At 46.6% G+C, this 19,693-nt stretch overlaps 2 protein-coding genes across 2 annotated transcripts; both read left to right on the top strand.

The window, feature by feature from the left end:
* The first annotated feature begins 35 nt into the window (after window positions 1-35).
* Window positions 36-10,310, top strand: Lrrc55 (leucine rich repeat containing 55). Its single transcript, XM_050120494.1, has 3 exons — window positions 36-258; window positions 1,137-2,618; window positions 6,395-10,310. Exons 2-3 carry the CDS (start codon window positions 1,919-1,921, stop codon window positions 6,628-6,630), a joined length of 936 nt encoding a protein of 311 aa, XP_049976451.1. The 5' UTR covers window positions 36-258; window positions 1,137-1,918; the 3' UTR covers window positions 6,631-10,310.
* Window positions 10,311-18,834: 8,524 nt separating this feature from the next.
* Window positions 18,835-19,074, top strand: Tsc22d1 (TSC22 domain family member 1). Its single transcript, XM_050119940.1, has one exon. The coding sequence runs from the start codon at window positions 18,835-18,837 to the stop codon at window positions 19,072-19,074; it is 240 nt and encodes a 79-aa protein (XP_049975897.1).
* The last annotated feature ends 619 nt before the right edge of the window (window positions 19,075-19,693 follow it).

The raw sequence follows: 19,693 nt of genomic DNA on the forward strand, positions 1-19,693 counted from the left end.
AGATTCTGTGAACTTTCTAAGCATCCTCTCTCAGATTTCCTTTCAGCGTAAAAGAAGGGGCACAGGGACCACAGGACAGGAAAACGCAGAAGATGCTGGCCTGGGATCCAGGAGACGTGGAAGAGGAAAGTCGGGGGAGGGGAAGAGCCCAGTAGGCAATCTGTTCGCAAGCTAGCAAGCAAAGGAGCGGGGATTCCAGGATGAGGGAGGCAGAGCCGTTTGTCTGCTGCAGATTGATGTCTGTGTCCTTGGAACAGAGTGAGTAGTCTCCCGAGGGCCTGTGGGAGAATAGCAGGGGACCCTGAGGCTGAGAAAAAATAAGTCTGTATGAGGGGGCACCGGGGCGATTTCCCGTTGGTGAGACCGATGCTCCAAAGCAGTGGAGAGCAGGGTGGGAGAGGACCGAGGGAAATAAGGGGGTGGGGGCTGGAGGGGCAAGTGAGGACAGCAGGTGGGTAAAAGAGAAGCTGGGGCCACGGAAATTAAGGGATGAGCAGTGGGGTGGGGCCCTAGTGGGATGTGGGTCTCCATCCCTTTGCCAGACCAAGTATGTGTGTGGGCTTAAGAGGGAGACTGGGAGCTGAAAACTGGAACATAAAAGGATGCTGAGGTCGGGGCTGTGCTGCGCTGTGAAAGATGCTGGGGGCACACTGGGGAGGGGGCTCTGCAGGAGTGTGTGCAGAAAGAAGCTGGAGGGAAAACTACAAACACGTGAGTGTGTGTGTGTGTGTGTGTAAGAGAGAGGTTGAAAGTGTTTGAGAAGGGTATACAAACCACCAGAGCTTGGATGCATGTTTTTTCTTAGGGAGTTGTTCAGGGTGGGGTGTTTGGTGCTCACCAGGGTGGAGCTATGAGCAATAGAAAAGGGAAAAAAATGCATCCAGCTCAGGACAGAACGCTGGGAGGATTTCAGGTCAGGTGGATACGGATAGTAGGTGATTGGAGGCGAGGCTCTGCATTCCCCGTGGTCCTCGTCTGAAAGACAGCCAGCAAAGAACTTTGTGGTTGGGGACAGATAGGTTCAAAGAAGAAAGAAGTGAGAAAGAAAGGCGGGAGGTAAGACAAAGGACCTAGGTAAGGGGGCAGGGATGTAGGGACGCTCGGTTTCTCTGCCTGAATGCTTTTCTTGTCGACAGAGTGGTTCTGCCTCTGCCTGCTGAGTACACAGCAATGGTGACAGATTGAAGACACAGAGAATGCTTTCCTAACTGACCCCTACCTGAGCCTCCGGAACTCATGGCTTTTTCCAGATTCAGTGGCCCAGACAGTGGGTGTCACTTGGGACTTAGCCCTCTCTGGGCAGCAAATAGCAGCCCTTGAAATTCCAGAGGCCAATGAGACTAAACAGCCAGGCTTTCAGGAGGCCATGGGAACACACTTCTCCAAGGCCCCTTCCAAAACCGCTGGCCCCAGGTCTTTTCTGAACTCATGCCCACTGGACCCCCAGGAGAAGCAGCCTCTGGAGATCCAGGTGCAATCCTGACCTCTTAATCAGTCCCAGACCTAGGGCAGAGCTTAAGCTCTCTTAGAAGAAGTGCCAGGACCTTTAAAGGCCGTCTTTCATCTCTCTCCACATCCTCCCTCCCACCTCTCAGACACAGAACCAAGAGGAAGCATCCAGCAGTCATGGGTGACCGGGCCACAAAAGATCTGCAGGGATGCTCGCAGGACCTGCTGACAGCTTCATCCTTGTCCCCCTCATCCCCTCAGACCCTGGGGTGTCTCAACTGAGTCCTTGTTCCCCAGACCGCACAAAGGGACGTCCTGTGGATCTTAGGAAGTCCTTGGGTGCTTAGAGGCTCCCAAAGAAGTCTTAAGCCATGATGGCACGCTCTCAGAAGCCCCACCTTCCCGACTCAGGCCTCTAATGTAGCAGCCTCCCTGTACCTTGACTGTTGAACCGAGGGACACAGCCCTCATGGGCTCCCTACAGCATTGCTGCTGCCAGCTGCCAAAGATGGGCGACACCTGGGCCCAACTTCCCTGGCCCGGGCCTCCCCACCCAGCCTTGCTGCTGGTCTTCTTCCTCTTGGCAGCTGGGGTGATACACTCTGATGCTGGTACCAGCTGCCCAGTCCTTTGTACCTGTCATAACCAAGTCGTGGACTGCAGCAGTCAGCGGCTGTTCTCCGTACCCCCGGACCTGCCAATGGACACCCGCAACCTTAGCCTGGCCCACAACCGCATTGCGGCCGTGCCGCCGGGCTATCTCACATGCTACATGGAACTCCGAGTGCTGGATTTGCGCAACAACTCCTTGGTGGAGCTTCCCCAGGGCCTCTTTCTCCATGCCAAGCGCTTGGCGCACCTGGATCTGAGCTACAACAACCTCAGCCATGTGCCAGCTGACATGTTTCGGGAGGCTCACGGACTGGTGCATATCGACCTGAGCCACAACCCCTGGCTGCGGAGGGTGCACCCCCAGGCCTTCCAGGGTCTCGTGCATCTCAGAGACCTGGATCTCAGCTATGGTGGCCTGGCTTTCCTAAGTCTTGAAGCCCTGGAGGGCCTCCCGGGGCTGGTGACACTGCAGATCGGGGGTAACCCGTGGGTGTGCGGTTGCACCATGGAACCCTTGCTGAAGTGGCTGCGGAATCGGATACAGCGCTGTACAGCGGGTAAGGGAGGTGACTGGACTGGTCATGGGAGGGAGGGTTTGCAGAATTAATGTCTCCCCACCCCCACCAAAAAATGGTAGTGATAGTGTGTGCCCTCACCTTTGTGTACCCCTGTTTTGTTCAGCAAGTATTTATTGACTATATGGGACACACACTGAGTGCTAGAGAAATTCATTTGCTAAAGAATTAGATTCCCCTTGCCTGTATGGTACCTATGATCCCAAAGAAGACACACAGCAAGCAAAAAAAGGGAGAAGTTGGTCATTGGTGACATTTGCTGAACTTCTGCAGAGTGAGCTGAGACCCTGGCTTATACTATCTAAGTGAAGCCCCTTTTTTATTGTCCCCATTCTACGGGTGAAGAAGCTGAGCTGTAGAACCCTAAGAAAGGCTTGCCCACAGCCGCTCACTGAGAAATTGGCAGAGCCGTAGATAAAAACACATTCATCTGACTTCTACTCTACCTCTCGTCAGTGCCGAGAAAACCCTGAAAGAAACAATCATGACTAATCCTATTTATTTTAGTACTTACTATGTGCCAGGCCTTATTCTAAGCATATTTCATGTGTTGGTTCCTCTTATCCTCATAAGAACCCTAATGAGGAGGAAACAGGAGTACAGAAACATTTCGTAGCTTGGTCAGAATCACACAACTACCATGCGTAGAGTAAGGACTCAAATCCTAGCAGTCTGGCTGTTCTCTGGCCGTACTGTCAGGAATCAGGTACTGGACTAAGTAACCTGCTCTGGGCAGGCCAAGTAACCTTAGCAGAGTCTTCAAGGTTTACGCATGGGGTGGGCATCAGGCGAGAGGGACCGGAGACACTGTAACTGTAGAGTCCCAACCAGAGAGTGGGCTGAGACCTAAATGGCTAGCGTCATGGGGGGTTGGGTCCTGATCCCATCCAGTGGTATGGAGACCTGTCCCAGAGGCAGCCAAGTTTAGCCGTGGCCCCAGTCACCAAATGCACTTATGGTATAGCACCCAGCCTTGGCCTAAGTACTGGGCATCAGAACAGGAGGAGCTGCTGGACTGCTGGAGCCCCATCCCAGGAATTCCCTAGAGCCTAAGTTCAGCATACTGGGGGGGGGGGGGGGGGGGGAGACAATGCTGAGTGAGACAAGAGAGAGAGGACTGAGTGGGGAGCCCGAGACTAAAATAACTTAGGGGGGCTGTGGGTCACGATTCCAGTGTTTCCACAGAGCTGTGGGAGGAAGTTCTCCAGTACCAAAATAGCTGGAGACTGAGAAGGGATGATGGTGGGGACCAGGATGGGGAGGCTGCCTAGAGCCATCTCCCTACCAGCCCAACCTCTCTGCAAGCTGTGCCTCCCTCTCCCTCGTCACTATTGGCAGAAAGAGCCTTCTGGGGCACGCAGCTCTCTCATCACAGTAGGGATTCCTCTTCTGCTGAGATCTCTGGGGGCCCCCGGCTGCCCTGCAGAAAGCCTGGCTACCTCAGAGAGGAGATGAGACCAGCCCCAGTCATTGTAGACTTATACATCAATTCGGGCAAAAGACCTGAGCTCTCAGCAGGAGTGGAAGGTACAGTTCCCATATGCCGAGGCTTCTGTATAAATGCAGGCCAGGAACTCAAATATCCAGGAGACCAGGAGACTGGAGAACCTCAAGTCCCAGCAATGTAGCCTCAGACATCACTTCAGGTTGGACATCTGAGCTCTGGAGAACACTCCTTGTCCTTAGGCCCCTCCTTCTTCACAGAGGACCGGTTACATTTCCTCTTAGAGGCCAAATCTTGCCAGCGTACGTAGACCTGAGTGATGTCACCATCCCTTTAGACATTTTTCCATCACTTCCTCTCTTTTCTCCTAGTGAGTTTCTCCTGTTACCTATGCTGGGAGACAGAATTCAAACATAGACTTGAGAGAGCCACTGGGGTACAATCTGATTTCGAGACTGGTCTCTTGATTTCCAGAGAACTTTGTCAGCCCACAGCCTCCCACCCTGTTTGCCCTCAGCCTCCCTTACCTGGCCTGTATTGTCTACTGCAGGTTTACATACATACACAATCAACTCTGCAAGTTGATATTGTCTGGTTTCCAGCAGAGAGCTTCTCGTGAGTCAACTCTAGACATGACCAGGACCTGATCAGAGTCTAGGGTCCTATGAAAACAGCCTATGGGGATTGACTCAACCCAGGACTTGGGGGAAATTGCATTCTTATTCAAATAATGAACACACACACACACACACACACACACACACACACGCATTTCTAAGACTAACAATATGAATGCATACCCATCTGTCTAAAGGATCAATCCAGGCCATCACTTTCTTTTTTGCCCTCAAAACCTCTGTAATGATTAGGTAGCGCTGACACAGCCTATATTTTAAAAACTGTAATTTTTTAAAGCCTCACCTTGACTCGCTTGGAAAATTTAGATCGGATTATTCCCTGCTTATAACGGTGACACATGAGGGACAGAAAGGAAAAGATAAACAAGATTTGAACAAGGTTAGAGCTCAATTAGTATTTTCATCCTGACTCGGGATTTAGCTCTCAAGCTGCTGCCCAGAGCTGAGGTGAAAATGCCTTGGAAGACCACACTTACTTCCAAAACAGACTGAGGTTAGACCATTGACAACCATCGTGCATTTGTTGAAGTGACCCTAAGTGATGGTTCCACAATGCTGGGGGGAAAGGCTATCGCATCAAAAGAGCAGCTTCAGCCCTCAGATGTCTGAGTATGACACCTGAGAGATCTATCTGTGGTCATTATAAAAGGCAACCCTTTCCCTAGTGCTTAGTATGCCCCAGAAGCTTTTGTGCGCTGTAACTCTCTGGATCCTGAGTCCAATTGCAGAAGGCAGATATCACGATGATTGTCACTTGGCAGATACAGAGGGACTAAGTAATGCAGAGTCACACAACTGATGAGAGGTGGAGAGAGTCACACTCAGGTGATAACGCCAGTGGCCTCGCTCTTGACTGGATTATCCGGAGAAAGCTCATGAGTTAGTTTTCATACAAACAAGACATGAGGCTTTTACATTAAAGTCCCACATCTGTTCAAGATAGATCCGCTGAGTGCTTACTACAAAGGGTTGTTGTTCTGAGGCTGCTGTGGGAGAAGCATAGCTTCAAGGGAGGAGAGACAATGGTAAAACCATCAGGTAAGGACACCATAGGGGACAGCAAAGCAGAGCAGGCATGCTAGGGAATGCAGGGGATGCAGGTGTGCGGTACTCCCAAGGGAAGGCATCGCTAAGCAGGTTGCATTGAACAAAATCACAAAGGAAGTGAGAGAGGGGACTCCCCATAGGCTTAGAGGAGAATCTTCATCACAAGGGGCAAATGCAGAGGTCCCCCTTCCTAACTAAAAGGAGACATGCTTGGGGTCGTGGAAGAGTGATAGAGACATACGCATTGGGAGCAGAAAAAGCTAGGCAAAATAAAGGGCTGGGGAAGAGTCCTCAGCACCTTAAAGGGGCTGTTGGCTTCCTCTCTGTGTGAGAATGAGAAACCAAAAGAATGTAGAGAAGTAAGTGATGTGTCCAGATTTCAGGCTCCATGTGTCACAAAAGTCCCAGATCCACCATTGGAAATAATTACAAGACTTCCCACAGATAACCCTATGATCAGCCTTTTTCCACATCTATAAAAATAAGCAAAAATGCTTTGTGGATTATTGAGGTGATGAGTGTATTTGAGGCACATGGAAGAAACCCAGTGACTCTCTGGAAGGGGCAGGAGACTCTCTCATCCCTTCTCGCCCACAGGAGCCTTACCCTGCCTGGGTTCTGTATTACAGATTCTCAGCTGGCTGAGTGTCGGGGCCCCCCTGAAGTTGAGGGTGCCCCCCTCTTTTCACTCACTGAAGAGAGCTTCAAGGCCTGCCACCTGACTCTGACCCTGGATGATTACCTCTTCATCGCCTTTGTGGGCTTTGTGGTCTCCATCGCTTCCGTGGCCACCAACTTCCTCCTGGGCATCACGGCCAACTGCTGTCACCGCTGGAGCAAGGCCAGTGAGGAAGAGGAGATTTGACACTGGTGCCTCTCACCCCTCCATGCTGCCACCACTGCTGCTGACCACTGCACACCTTGGATCACGGTGTCCTGGCCGCTTCCATCACAGCTCAAACAACGTTGGGAAACCAACCTTGTATGAGCGTCTTATCCACCTTGGCCTGGCACTGTGCTAGCACCTGGGAACGAAAGGCAAATCCAACCCAGTCCCTGCCCTTGAGGTACTTACTTTTAGTAAAAGAAAGCAGTTCCAAAACACCCTTTTACGGCAAAATGCCAGTGCTCTGAGCACAGTGTTAGGGAAGCCTAGAGGAGAATCCGTCGTCTGTGCCTCAAAAAGCCCAAGAAGAATTGCAAGAACGATCTGCTAAGTAGCTAGAGAAAGGTTGGCACAGCAAATGGCAGAACACGCGGTGCAGGGAATGTTGAGAGTCGCTCACTATTCCTTGTGGCCTACGGGTATAGAGGAGGTGTAGACAAAAGCAAAACTTTCCCTCTGACAGCCAGTTTTTCAGTCCCCATGGCTGCCTGCCATTGCCCTCCAGGAGTGCGATGCCTCCTGTGCCAGCTCCTTGACCTCCTCCTGCTAGCAGCTTTGGGGTGAAAGGACCTCCCAGTGACTTCCTTGATGGTGAGATCCCAGAAAACAGGCTGAAGGTAATGACCCTCAGCACTTCTTTCTCTCCCTGTCTTTGCCTCCGACTTAAGGCTTGTCTTCAAGGAGAAGGCAGAAGTCCCCACAACAGGGGCAGCAAAAGTCTTGGCACCCTGGGATCCCAACTGTGTAACTGTTCTTTCCATGGTGCTTACACCAAAGGAACTCACCAGGAAATTGCACTGTAAGGCTCAGATCCTAGCATGTTGATACCCAGGGCAGGAGGACAAAGCCACCATATTCACAACCATGGGACTGTATGTCTTTTCTTCTAAGCAGCTCACTCATTTGAGCATAAAGGAAGGAGTGCTATTAATTGCTGATTCTTGCTAGTGTCTGAAGTGTGCTAAGTTCCCTCAATAGTTTCCTTTCACACACACACACAACAGCTCTCTTGGGGATTTAGTGTTCCCATTTTGCAGATGAGGTCACCAGGCTCAGAATAAGGATAAGGTAACATGCTATGTCATGATCAAAATACAATCAGTCTTCTCCTCCACAATTCTTTCTAAAGCTCCATAAATTCCTATTCAAACCATGCTAATGAAGTTGCTGATATGGACCAGGTAACTCCTCTGGGCATGCTTATGTTTTCTGATTCATCTCTTTCCATTCTCACTGACAGAGTTTTTACTGTTCCCACTTTGTAGTTGAATTTATTGTAGAGAGCTGGGCGACTTAATCAGCTTATCTGTGCAAACAAAGAATATGGTCATTGTCTCCACGGAGGAAATCTGTATCTAATCGTAGAAACCAAGGACTCTGTGGAAACGCAATCCCCACCATCTTTGCTGTCATCTTCATCTTCCTCATTCTGTGTCATCAGCTTTCACCATGGTCTTCCCTGTCTCCTTGGACACTGGAAAGGCCAGGGAGCTTCTTTTGCACTCCTCTCCTTGACTTCTCACACTGTGGTGTGGGAAACTAATCCAAACACTGGCTTACAGATAGGAAAGGAGAAGTGTGGGGTTGAGTCTAAATCCTTCCTAATGCTGGACTCGGTTCTGCCGTGTTTCTCTTTCCAGTGTTTCCTTGAGCATTTGGGGGGAAAAGAATGTCCTGGAAGCCTGCACAACAGAAGTAACAGAACCCTAAAATTCAACAGTCATTAGGACAATAATCACAAAAACCAACAAAAGGCAGTAAAGCCCAGCTGTGTCCAGATTGTGCTCACAGTCAGGCCGTGCCATCCTCTAAAACAGAGGCAGCACCAGGGACAGCTAAACAGAAGACACCACCTTAACCATGGATGAGTACATCGCTAGAACTGCTGACTGTGTTGTTGACAGTCAAGTTTTCAAACCGATCTATGGAAAGCAAGAGCTGTAGCTCCTACTGTGGGTTGTGTTACAAGAGAAACAAGGGATCTGAGAAAATGACAGGTGAGATCCTCAGTAGAAGATGGGGAGACTTAAGGCCCGGCCGGTCTTGTTGGCAAGGCTGGCTTGAATGAGAATTAAAAACAAGAGCTTTCTATCTTACTCCAGACCCAGCAAGCATCCATCACCCACCTGCCAGGTAGCCCTAAAATGCTTGGGGGAGGAGATTATGCTTCTGTCTCATTTGCATTGATCTAATCAACCAAAATAGGCTCCCAGCAGCTTCCCACCTCACTCTTGCTTATACCGTCTAGGCCAGAGCTCTGCTCCTATGAAAAATAACAAAACTGTGTCCTGTCCTCTCTGTGGCCCAACTGTGGCCAACAACGGTGGACTTCAGCTCCCATCCGCCAGTTAAGTTTATCACCTACAGTATTTTTAAAAGGAACTTTTAGAAATAGTATTCCTGATTTAAAACAAAATCATTTATCTTTCCGTAGAGGAACACCATGCTCACTTACAGTAATCTCCTGAGCACTACTGTTTGCTGAATTATAGTTAACATATTTTAAGATATACTACTCTGTTTTGCATAGAATTAGAACAAGATGAGACACCAAATGCCTCTAGAGATCAAGTGTCCTTTCGAGTGGCACAATTTGATCTCCATTAAGGGCAAAGACTTCTAAGCAAGATATATGTGTAGAAAATGTCTCTCCAACTTCTAGAAAGTCCCCAGTTAACTAAGGCACAAGAAGGGAGACATCCAACCTCCATACCAACATGGAGTTCCAGTCCCCCACATTCCTGTTCAGGCTGTTGTCAGCACTAAGTGTCTAGAGAAAATAAAACAATTCTTGTTGCAAGTGTTTGCATATCCTGGTAACCACAAACCTATTATTATGTTCCCATGACGTTTCATTTAGTTTTTTCCACACTGGCTAGCATGCGTATGATGGGTGTTTGTCTGTCTGTCTGTGTATCTGTAGTCCACTTCTGTTGGTTATCTGCTGACTTGAAGAATATTCCTTTGGAACTTGAGTTCAATTTTCGGACACAATCCACTCAGCTATCAGGTTGATACACAAATATGGACCCTACCCAGTTGTCTGGCTGCACAGGAAATATGAAAAGAACCAATGTTGTAACTGAAGCAATGTAGTGAACACCTAGCTCCTTCCAACTTCCCTCTGTCCTCCTCTATCCCCTAGACACTTTGCAGAAGTTTCCTTTATGCTGTGTCTGAAGATATTAGGTCATAACTAACCAACAAGATTATGGTTGTCAGGATCCAGACAAGAAAACTGTTCCTTAGAAAAGATCCCAGGTCCATATCACACCATTCTGGACCACATATCCTCAAAAAAACCACTTCCTTTTTTCATTCTTACTAGGATTCCCATGGAAACTTGAGGAACTAGGTTGCCCAGAGATGCTGTAGAGTTTCATGGTCTCAGTTAAAGACTTGTTGTCATGGAGTTGGAGAGTTTAGTACATGCAATTCATCCCAACCTTTGGGAAAAGCCAACAGCTGCATTTCTCCATAGACATATTCTCTCCCATTCTTTTCAGTTGTAGAAGAACACAAAAAGATTCCTTTGTTCATTCCTCAAAGCTAGGAAACCTTGTCTGCTTTCGTGTACCCAGAAAGAGGCAAAAGGAAGTAAGGGAGACAAGACCCTAGGGCCTTTTATAAATGAAAGTGCTGGCCAGGAGCTGGGTCCGTAAACCTCTCGGTTCTCCTAAGCCTTGATGTTTGGTGGTGGGAGGGTTGGGGAGGAATAGGGAAGATGCCAACCTTTGTATGGAAATTATTTTATAACCATGCACTTTTGTAACTGGAAAGAATTTTCATAAATGTACATTAATAATAAAAAGTGTATAGTTTAACTAATTTTTCTAAAGAGTTGTGAAGAGGAGGGAGGGTGGAGGCAGAAAAAAGAAAGATAGAAAGGAGCTAGGCAGAACCAAAAGAATGTGTATCAAAATATACACACAAAAGGTCTATGGGGGGGAATAGATGAGAATAATTAGGAGATGTGCCAGCCATGGAGGGGCATGTGTGGGAGTAAAGACACATCACAGAAGCCTATTTCTACCAGGCAAAAGAAAAAAAGAGTACATGCATTTCTTTATGCACATACCCCCCGTGTGTAGGCATATTTTGGTATCTGAAATTAAACAAAGCAGAGAACATATGTTTTAGACATGTTGGTGTTTGCAGTTTGGGTCATCCATAAAACATGCCAAGGCAAGTGGGAGTGCTCGCCTAATTAGCAACACTGAGGAGCATGTGCTAGGGAGATGGCCCATGCCAACCACATGGATAAAAAGACAGCAACGGATATGCAGGTAAACTTAACTGTGCCGCTGCTGCTATGCTAAGCACTACGTGTGGGTTCATTCACTTAATTCTCAAGAACCCAAGATAAAATCTAAGTATAGTGGTCCATGCCTGTAATCCCAGCTATATAACAAGACCTGGTCTCAAAACAACGTAAAGGAAAAAAGCTAAATCCTATTATCATAGCCACATGGTATATAGAGAAACTTAGACCTGAGATGTATCAGATTAATTTTAGGGAACTTCAGTCTCAATCAGAAGCAAGCCTTCAATCACAGAAGCCTTCTACTGTGACTGTCCACTTGGTATGCATGGAGGACTCATTCCAAGATGCCCCCTCTTGCATATCAAACCCCACGGTTGCTGAATCCCTTGGATGCATGCTTTCTTCACATCTTAACCCACCTCTGAATTATCTATAATGCCTAATACAGAATAAACACTACATAGTCACTGCAAAGTACTGCAAACAGGATGGAAGGAAGCCATCTATTCAGTATTCAGTACAGAAGCAACTGACTTTTAATAGTTTTGTCCCTTAGTTGGTTGAGTCTAGAGATGGGGAACCTGCAGATGGAGAACACCAGCTCTACCGGGTGACAGAAAATTGAAGAGCATGGACTGGCAAAATGGCTCAGCAGGTAGAGGTGCCTGCCGTCAAGGCTCAAGACCTGAATATCTGATCCACAGGACCCACATGATGGTGGAAGGAGAGAACCGACTTCCACAGATTGTCCTTTGACCTCCACATGCATGAGTTGCACACGCACACACACACACACAAATGAATAAATAAATAAACATATATAAATCAATGTGATATAAGAACATTGAAGTATGTTGAGTAAAGCAACTAAGATGCTCTTTGCTTTAATAATTGCATTTCTCCAGTCAGCTTACTGTATGTAAAGTATATAACAGGTAACCCCAAAATGTCAACAGAATAAACATTTGTTCACTAGAACATTTAGCACAGTAAATACTTATTTATTACTCATGTCATTCCAATGCCTGTCAAAGGCTCTGCTCCACACAGTCATTCAGAGACCCAAGATCCTTCCCTCTTATGGATCTCCCATTTTTGATGCCTCTTCTGAATCCTCTGCATTGTGGAAGAGCGCCAGAGAGATTTGGAAAGTCGGAGCTGAAAGTATTGAACAACAATTCCAGATCCTGACTTCAAGGATATGGACTTTCTATGCATCTAAAAGGCAAAGAGCAGACTTTGGTTACCATCACCAGTTTGTAAAATGGTCTGCAGTTATGTAGACAGAAGTTTCTGTCCCACCTGGTCCCACAGCTGTTCAGTTTCAAAAAAAATACACAGTCACCAAATACCTGTTTCTGTTTCGTCTACACAGCACAGACAGCTCAAAGTAGATCACCTCTTTCACCATAAGGCCTCCTGGCGACCCAGTGACCTAGGAACAGCAAAGGAAGGTTATTCACCTACCAAACCCTCTCACCCTACATACGCCCAACACACGCTGGCAGTATAGGATCAGAATAACAGCTCATTAAAACCATAGTTTGGAACAAAAGAGTCACACAGAATCTTTAGGTCTGTTACAATTATGGAATCCTACTGGGAGAGCATCTTAGAAGCCTTTTAGAGCCAGCTGGTGCAAGTGACCCAGCCAGAGATCTGTTTTAGGTCTCCAGAGTTAAAGTATTTTTGAAACCAGGTTTGTGCTTCCTAGGCAATTTACTTCCTTTAAAATGCTAGTAAATTTTGCTCTACTAATTTTCTCTAAGTTTTCCATTTCAACACATGTATAAAACACCTTTCCAAAAGGTGTTTTCAGGCCCACCTTGGTGTTCTGTTTTCCTCCTCCATCCTTCTCTCTCCTCTGCCTCTCAACACTGCAATCATCTGAAGCACTAGTTAAGGAGGGAGCATCCCTGTTCTTAATCCTCTCCAGCTGACTAAATGACTTTAACTGGCTACCTTGTAGTTTTAGCTCCTTTAGTTCCAGAAATACCCAGCTTTTCAGCATTTTCAGTGCCTTGTTTTGCTTTTTTTTTTAAACTTCTCTCATACTTTTCATCTCTTCTCTTTTTATTCAGTAAATGTTACTTGAGTATTTTAAGCTCTTGCAAACTAGTTAAACTATTTAGAAAGCCATTTTGGATCCATTTGATCTGAATCCACATCAAGTTATACAACATGGGACTCCATGAGGATAATAAAACATCTAGTTGAATACAGTCATGACAAGAAATAAGGGGCAAGGCCAGTTCAAGCTCCCTCTCTGAAAAGTGGAAGGAGTGAGAGTATGAGCAAGGAAGTCAAGACCATGAGGGGTTCACCTACTGAGACAGTTTGCCTGAGCTAATGGGAGCTCACCGACTCCAACAAGACTGGGAGTGAACAAGCATGGGAACGAACTAGTCCCTCTGAATGTGGTTGACAGATGGGATAGACGGAGGGGCCATTGGCAGTGGCACTGGGATTTGTCTCTACTGTATGTACTGGCTTTTTGGAATCTTATTCTTTTTAGATGTATAGCTTGCTCAATCTAGATGTAGTAGGGATGGTCTTGGACTTTCCTCAGGGCAGGGTACATTGTCCTCTCTTAGGATTGGAGGGGGTGGGGTGGGAGAGTGTGTGGAGGGAATGGGAGTAGGAATTTGGATTGGTATTTTTTTAAAGTGATAAATTAAACAAAATTAAAAAGTGGAAAAAAGAAAGAAGGAAAGTGAGGAGGAACAGACTACTGAGCTACAGAGTGAACCTGTGGCATTGAGAGGGTAGAAGGTCTACCAAATGGCTGAAGGGATGGCTCAGAGGGTCAGGATGTTTGTCACCAAACTCACATGGTGGAGGGAGGACACTCACAACACACACACACACACACACACACACATGCACACACACACACATACACACGTACACACATTCATGCACACACACACACAATAAATTAATATGAAAGAGAGCGGGAGAGAAAGAAGAGAGAAAGAAAAAAGTAACAAAGGAAAGAGAAAGGCTACCACAGGGAGGGTCTACACTGGCGTAACTCACAACTGGGTGGAGAGTATGAGGTGGCTTGCAGGGGAAAGTATTGCTGACCCCCATTTCCAACTTACTGAACCTGGACAGCAAAGTTCATGGCTTAGAATTTGCTATGTAGAGCAACCTGGAATGAAGCTTTCAATGATCCTCCTGCTTCTGCCTCACAAATGCTGGAATTACAGGTGTGTGTCACTATGTCAGGAAATAAAACCGATTTTCTTTTTATAAATGCCAGTGTGACAAGGTTGCAAGAAAAAGAATATCAGCAGGTGTCTCTCCCATTTTATGTTTAGTTCATGAAAACCTTCAAGAGGACACGGCATGAGTCCTACAAATATACTAATGTGGCTAACATTTGCAATATTAAGGGATCATGTTCCTATAGCTAAGCCAATATTATATTACTATATGTGTACATTAAAACCCAAAGATCCCTGTATATGAAAATTAAAACCCACAGCAATTAAAAGACTTGACACAACAAAACTATCTGGCCAGGGGTTTGCTTCCCCTATAAAAGGTAATATGTACCTTCATTGAATCAATAACATTGACAAACCTTCTGTGTGAATGCAGGGGAAACGGGTTCTGAAGGGGTGCTGGGGTTATGAATGGAGGACTTCGGGGACATGTTTTGATGGGGGATGTGATTTTGAGACACTAGATATTGAGAGAGAGCACAACAGAATAATTAAAAATACCTCCCAATGTTTCTTTGTTTTTCCTTTGGATACACCCAGAAAGAACCAAATGCGGAAAAGATAGCTTAATTCTATTTTTAAGACTAGGACCAGCAGATAGTCAACAATCAGTAAATTGGGAAATTCCAGCAAGTCGTTGGAAGTGGGGAAAAGGAAGCAGATATACAAACAAATGCACAATGCCAGGGAACAGCCCAAACCTGAGCACTCAGAGACGGGGGTGGAGAACATGGAACAGAAAGCAGTGCTTCAGACAGAGGACGGTGTCACTCCGGCTGTCCCAGTGGGCTCTCGCCTGAGAGCGCAGCTCCAGGATTGGGAGTTTATAACAAACACAGCGGTGATGTGCCAGAGGCAGAACATGATCCTGAAGCTGATCACAGAAGGAAAGTACAGCATCCCTCAGCTGTAAACAAGAAAGAAAACTCAAGAAACACACGATAGCTGAGACAGGTTCAATGGTGTTTGAAGTAGAAATATTATGTTATATAAAGAAAAATGAGAACAAACTTCTTGTCTCAACCGAGGAATGATAGTTACTTGGGTGATTTGGTCCTCTCAGCGTGACAACTGTGTAAGAACACAAAACCACTATAATTTCTGTACCACACACAACCCAAATACCTACAATATCTTGTTGATAATTTATCACCATTGTGGGAGGCAACCACTAATGAGAAATACAGAGCATACACTAAGGAGCCATACTGCCTGGGTTCAAGTCCCAGCACTGCCCCTTGCCAGACACGTGACTTTAAGCAGGTGATGTCATCTCTACGTGCCTGAGTTTGGCTGCTTGTAAATGTAATAGGATTTGGTACCAACTTCCTAGGTCCTCCAGGAAGTGTAAAGGAAGCCCCGAATGGAAAGAACAACACCTAGGCAGAGTGATATTCAGTCAGCAGCAGTAGCTGTTACCATCATCCCTCTTTCTCTGGGAAACAATTAGAAGCAGAAAGATGTCTAATTTGCCTAACATCAATGATTTACAATGTATGAAATCCAGGATTTTAAGCCACATCTGTCTTTCACATTCAGTATCCTAAACTTTTTCCCTGTCCCAGACAGGTCATATTAGCAACCTGTGCCCAACCTGGGACCGATAGTTGCACCTTTAAGTACTTGTGTGTCTGAATACTCTACTGCCCAACTGTATTGGGCTGGTCCTCTAGATCAACTTAAACTCAAGGAAAGGATAGGAGAGAAGCTGAGACAGTTCTTCACCTGGTCCAAAGTAGGGCTGGCAGCTTCTGCTGTGTGCTCTTGAGAGCCCTGATCTATCACACAGCTCTCTCTGTCCCTCTGTCTGTCTCTCTCTTTTTCTCTGTCCAAGTATGTGTGTGTGCACACGTGTATATGCATGTCTGCATGCTCACGCACTCAGGTGAACCTGTGTGTCTTTGTATGTGCAGACCAGGTCAACCCCAGGGAGTATTCTTTAGGAATGTCCTCCTTTATTTTGGAGGTAAGGTCTCTCTTTTTTTAATTAAATTTATTCATTTATGCTACATCCCCACCACAGTTTCCCTCCCACCTCTCCTTCCATGCCCTCCCCCACTCACCTTGGACCCCCCTCCCAATCCCCTCTTCTTCTGTTTTTGTTCAGAAAGGAGCAGGCCTCCAACAGGTATCAACAAAGCATGGCATACCAAACTGAGGGAGGACTAAACTCCTTTCCTTGTTTAAAGGCTTGGTAAGGCAACCCAGTATGAGGCACACATTCCCAAAGCCTGCCAAAGCATCAGGGACTGGCCCTTCTCCCGCTGCTAGGAGACCAAGCTATACAACTACCATACATATGTACAGGGCACAGGCTGGTCCTATAAAGACTCCATAACTGTCGGTCCAGTGTCTGTGAGCTCCTATGAAACCTGGTTAGATGTCCCTGTGGGCTCCCCTTTGATGACCTTGACCCCCTGACTTGTACAGTCTGTCCTCCCTCTCTTCCGCAGGATTCCCGGAGTTTGGCCCAGTGCTTGGCTGTGAATTTCTTCATCTTCTTCCATCAGTTACTGGACAAAGGCTCTTCGATGACACTTAGGGTAGTCACCAATCTGATTACAGGAAGTGGCCAGTGCAGGCCACCTAGTCACTATTGTGAGGAGTCTTAGCTGGGGTCATCCTTGTAGACTCATGGGAATTTCCTTTGCACCAGGTTTCTCCCTGACCCTGAAATGCCTCCCCATCAAGACATTTCATTCAGTTCTCTCCCCATCTCTCCTGCCCCAACCCAACCCCTCATGTTCCCATTCCCACCCTCCCCCAGTTTACCCAGGAGAACTCATCTATTTCCCCTTTCCAGGGAAAGGCATGCATCCCTCTTTGGTGCCTTCTTGTTATTCAGCCTCTCTGGAACTGTGGATTATAGCCTGGTTATCCTTTACTTTACATCTAATATCCACTTATGAGTACATACCGTGTTTGTCTTTCTGGGTCTGTGTTACCTTATCAGGTAACCCATCCATTTGCCTTCAACTTTCCTGATGTCATTGTTTCTAACACTGAGTAATATTCCACTGTGTAAACAGAGATAAGGTCTCTCACAGACCAAGAACTCACCAATTAGGTAAGGCTGACTGGCCAGTGAGCCCAGAAGATCCCCTCAATGCTGTGATCTTAAGTGTGCCATTACACTCTAGTTTTTTAAGTGGGCCCTGGGGTCCAAACCCATGTCCACATGCTCAGACAGCAAGCAAGCATTTTGCAGACTGAGCCCTCTCCCCAGCCCACCCTTGATACAGTGTCATTCACATGAAAGTCTACATACAGAATCCACATGGAGAGGAAAAAGTCCCAGTCGTTCAAATGATTGGGTTAGCTAAGACCAACTTTCTCACCATCACCTGACACCAGAAACATTAACAGATACAGTTAGAACAGTGTACACCCAGCCAGCCTCTGGCCTCATCCATGAACAGGCTAAGAACTGTTCATCCAAGCTAGTGACGATCATTTATTCATTGCTTAAGCCTCTGTGTTTAGGGCTGTTTGTGGAGCCACAATATAAAATTTAAATTCACGTGGACAAAAAAAGAATATCAGCAACATAAGATTAAAACCCAGAGTAGCTATCACAATCTAGACAAAAGCCACATAGAGGGTAACTGCCCTTGCTCTAGAATATAACCACACAGATTTAAGTCCATGTCCTACCACTTATGAGTTAAGTAAGTTACTCAATACCACAATTTCAGGAAGACATGGCCTACCTGATAGCATCGTGGCAGTGATGCAAGAAATAATCCACATTAATAAACTCAGAATAGCACCTGACACTTGGTAAAAATTCAATGCAAGGCTGGCTTCCGCCTTCGTTATGATTCAGAAGATGCTGATTGTAAATGAGTCAAGCTGGCCCGTGCAGGGAATGGGTGCAGTCCTATGTCCTGCCTTCCTAAGGCAGCTGCTGGAAAGCTCTCATTTTCCTTTAAGGAAATTCCTGTGCAAAACATTAAGAGACCTTGACAAGGACAACAAAATTAACAGAGATGAGGAGATGACAGCCCTTCTCACAGTGATCATGAAGAGCACTGGCATCTCCAGCAACTGTGCAAAATAGCGTTATAACAGAAATGGATCATGCAGGCAATCTTGTTCCCCAGAGGAAAAGTGATTTTCAATTTGGGCTCAGAGTAATAGGTGACTTCTTCCATGAAATGAAGTCTAAAACTCTCTCATACCCTCACAACGGTGGAAGCTATTGAGCTACCAGACAGCGTAAACTCCAGAAACAAGGCAGCAGCCCCCGGAGACTCTAGTACAAAACTGAGCCAAAGAGAGCACTACCCAACCATAGCTTTGACGGACAGAGAAGAGGAACGCCATCCTTAGAATAAAGGGAATGGCTAAAGTTTCCTTTAAACTGATGCTAAATGGGCAATAAAGACGTTCAAGGAAGAAAAAGACACAGACAAAATCAGATCTCAGAACTTAAGAGCAACATGAAACCCATCTGGGCAGAATGGAGTCACTGGCCACCGCCATGAAAATGCTCGCTAGACCTTTGGTGGGAGAGAAGTGGGGACTTTTTTTTTTTTTTTTTTTTTTGGACCTGTTGTATACCCTATTCTGTTACATCCAAGATGCACAGTCCATCACGGGCTGGAGATACAACTCAGCTGGCACACGCTGAAGCCTTGGGTTCAGTCACCAGGACTGTGTAAGACTAGGCCTGACATAGAGCAAGCTATGGATCTGGTAAAAAGCCATTTGATGTATGCAGTTAGAGAGGAAGCAGGGGTTCTGAAGGGGAAAATCAAAGAACTAACAGAGAAAAGCTCCCAGCTGGAGCAGGGGAGCAATCTGCTGGAGAAACTGGTCAGTCCAGAGCAGCTCACCCACACTCAGGCCCAGCAGCAGACTGGCTTCCCTCCAGCTACAGGGGCCACACAGCCCCCTGCACAGCCAGCACCCCGGGGATCAGAATGAACCCCACAGCCTGCTATGACCCCCAAAGAAGTGGCTGCTGCTGTCTGAACTGAACAGACTGAATAGATGTGCTAGCAAGAAGCCACCTCCTCACTCACCTGTTTCATTGCTGCCTACAAAAGAGACGTGAAACACACGCGCTGTTCGTGCTTTTTCCCCAGTACTAAGCGCTCATATGCTTTTTGTCTTAAAGAAATGTACCAGTCGAGTGAATTAAAGGTTTATCAGAGAATGAGCATGGATGTGTTGTGTGCAACTTGGCAGATGTCTGAGGAATGGTTTGATTGGTGCCAAGGAGTTGTGTGCCTTTTCAGCCCTGCCCAGTCACCCACCCTGCTTCCAAGAGCTCTGGGGTTTGCCAGTATGGGACACAGAGGTGGGCTGTTCCTGGATTTTGTATTCTCCTCTCTTTCCCTTCAAGAAACCTGACAGGCCATAAATAAGACTGCCATGAGGGAGGAGACAGACAATCCACAAACTCACAGCTGTCCCCAGAGTTTATAAAATGCAATAGTACTGTCCCTCTTTCCTGAAACATCAGAAGACACAGATTATTAGCAACAAAATGGTAGCAGGTAGCTGGTAGCTGGGACCTAGGCTTTGTCATTATGAAGGTTGT

Source organism: Alexandromys fortis, unplaced genomic scaffold (assembly GCF_014885135.2).
Source record: "Alexandromys fortis isolate MF-2015 unplaced genomic scaffold, M_Fortis_MF-2015_v1.1 scaffold_8_1_9099942, whole genome shotgun sequence".
Taxonomy (NCBI): Eukaryota; Metazoa; Chordata; class Mammalia; order Rodentia; family Cricetidae; genus Alexandromys; species Alexandromys fortis.

Bases quoted from the DNA above. Each gene is read 5' to 3' on its own strand.
- Tsc22d1 (XM_050119940.1), top strand. From the start codon at position 18,835: ATGGATCTGGTAAAAAGCCATTTGATGTATGCAGTTAGAGAGGAAGCA.
- Lrrc55 (XM_050120494.1), top strand. From the start codon at position 1,919: ATGGGCTCCCTACAGCATTGCTGCTGCCAGCTGCCAAAGATGGGCGAC. The intron at 2,619-6,394 runs GTAAGGGAGGTG...TCTGTATTACAG, and splicing joins GATACAGCGCTGTACAGCGG to ATTCTCAGCTGGCTGAGTGT.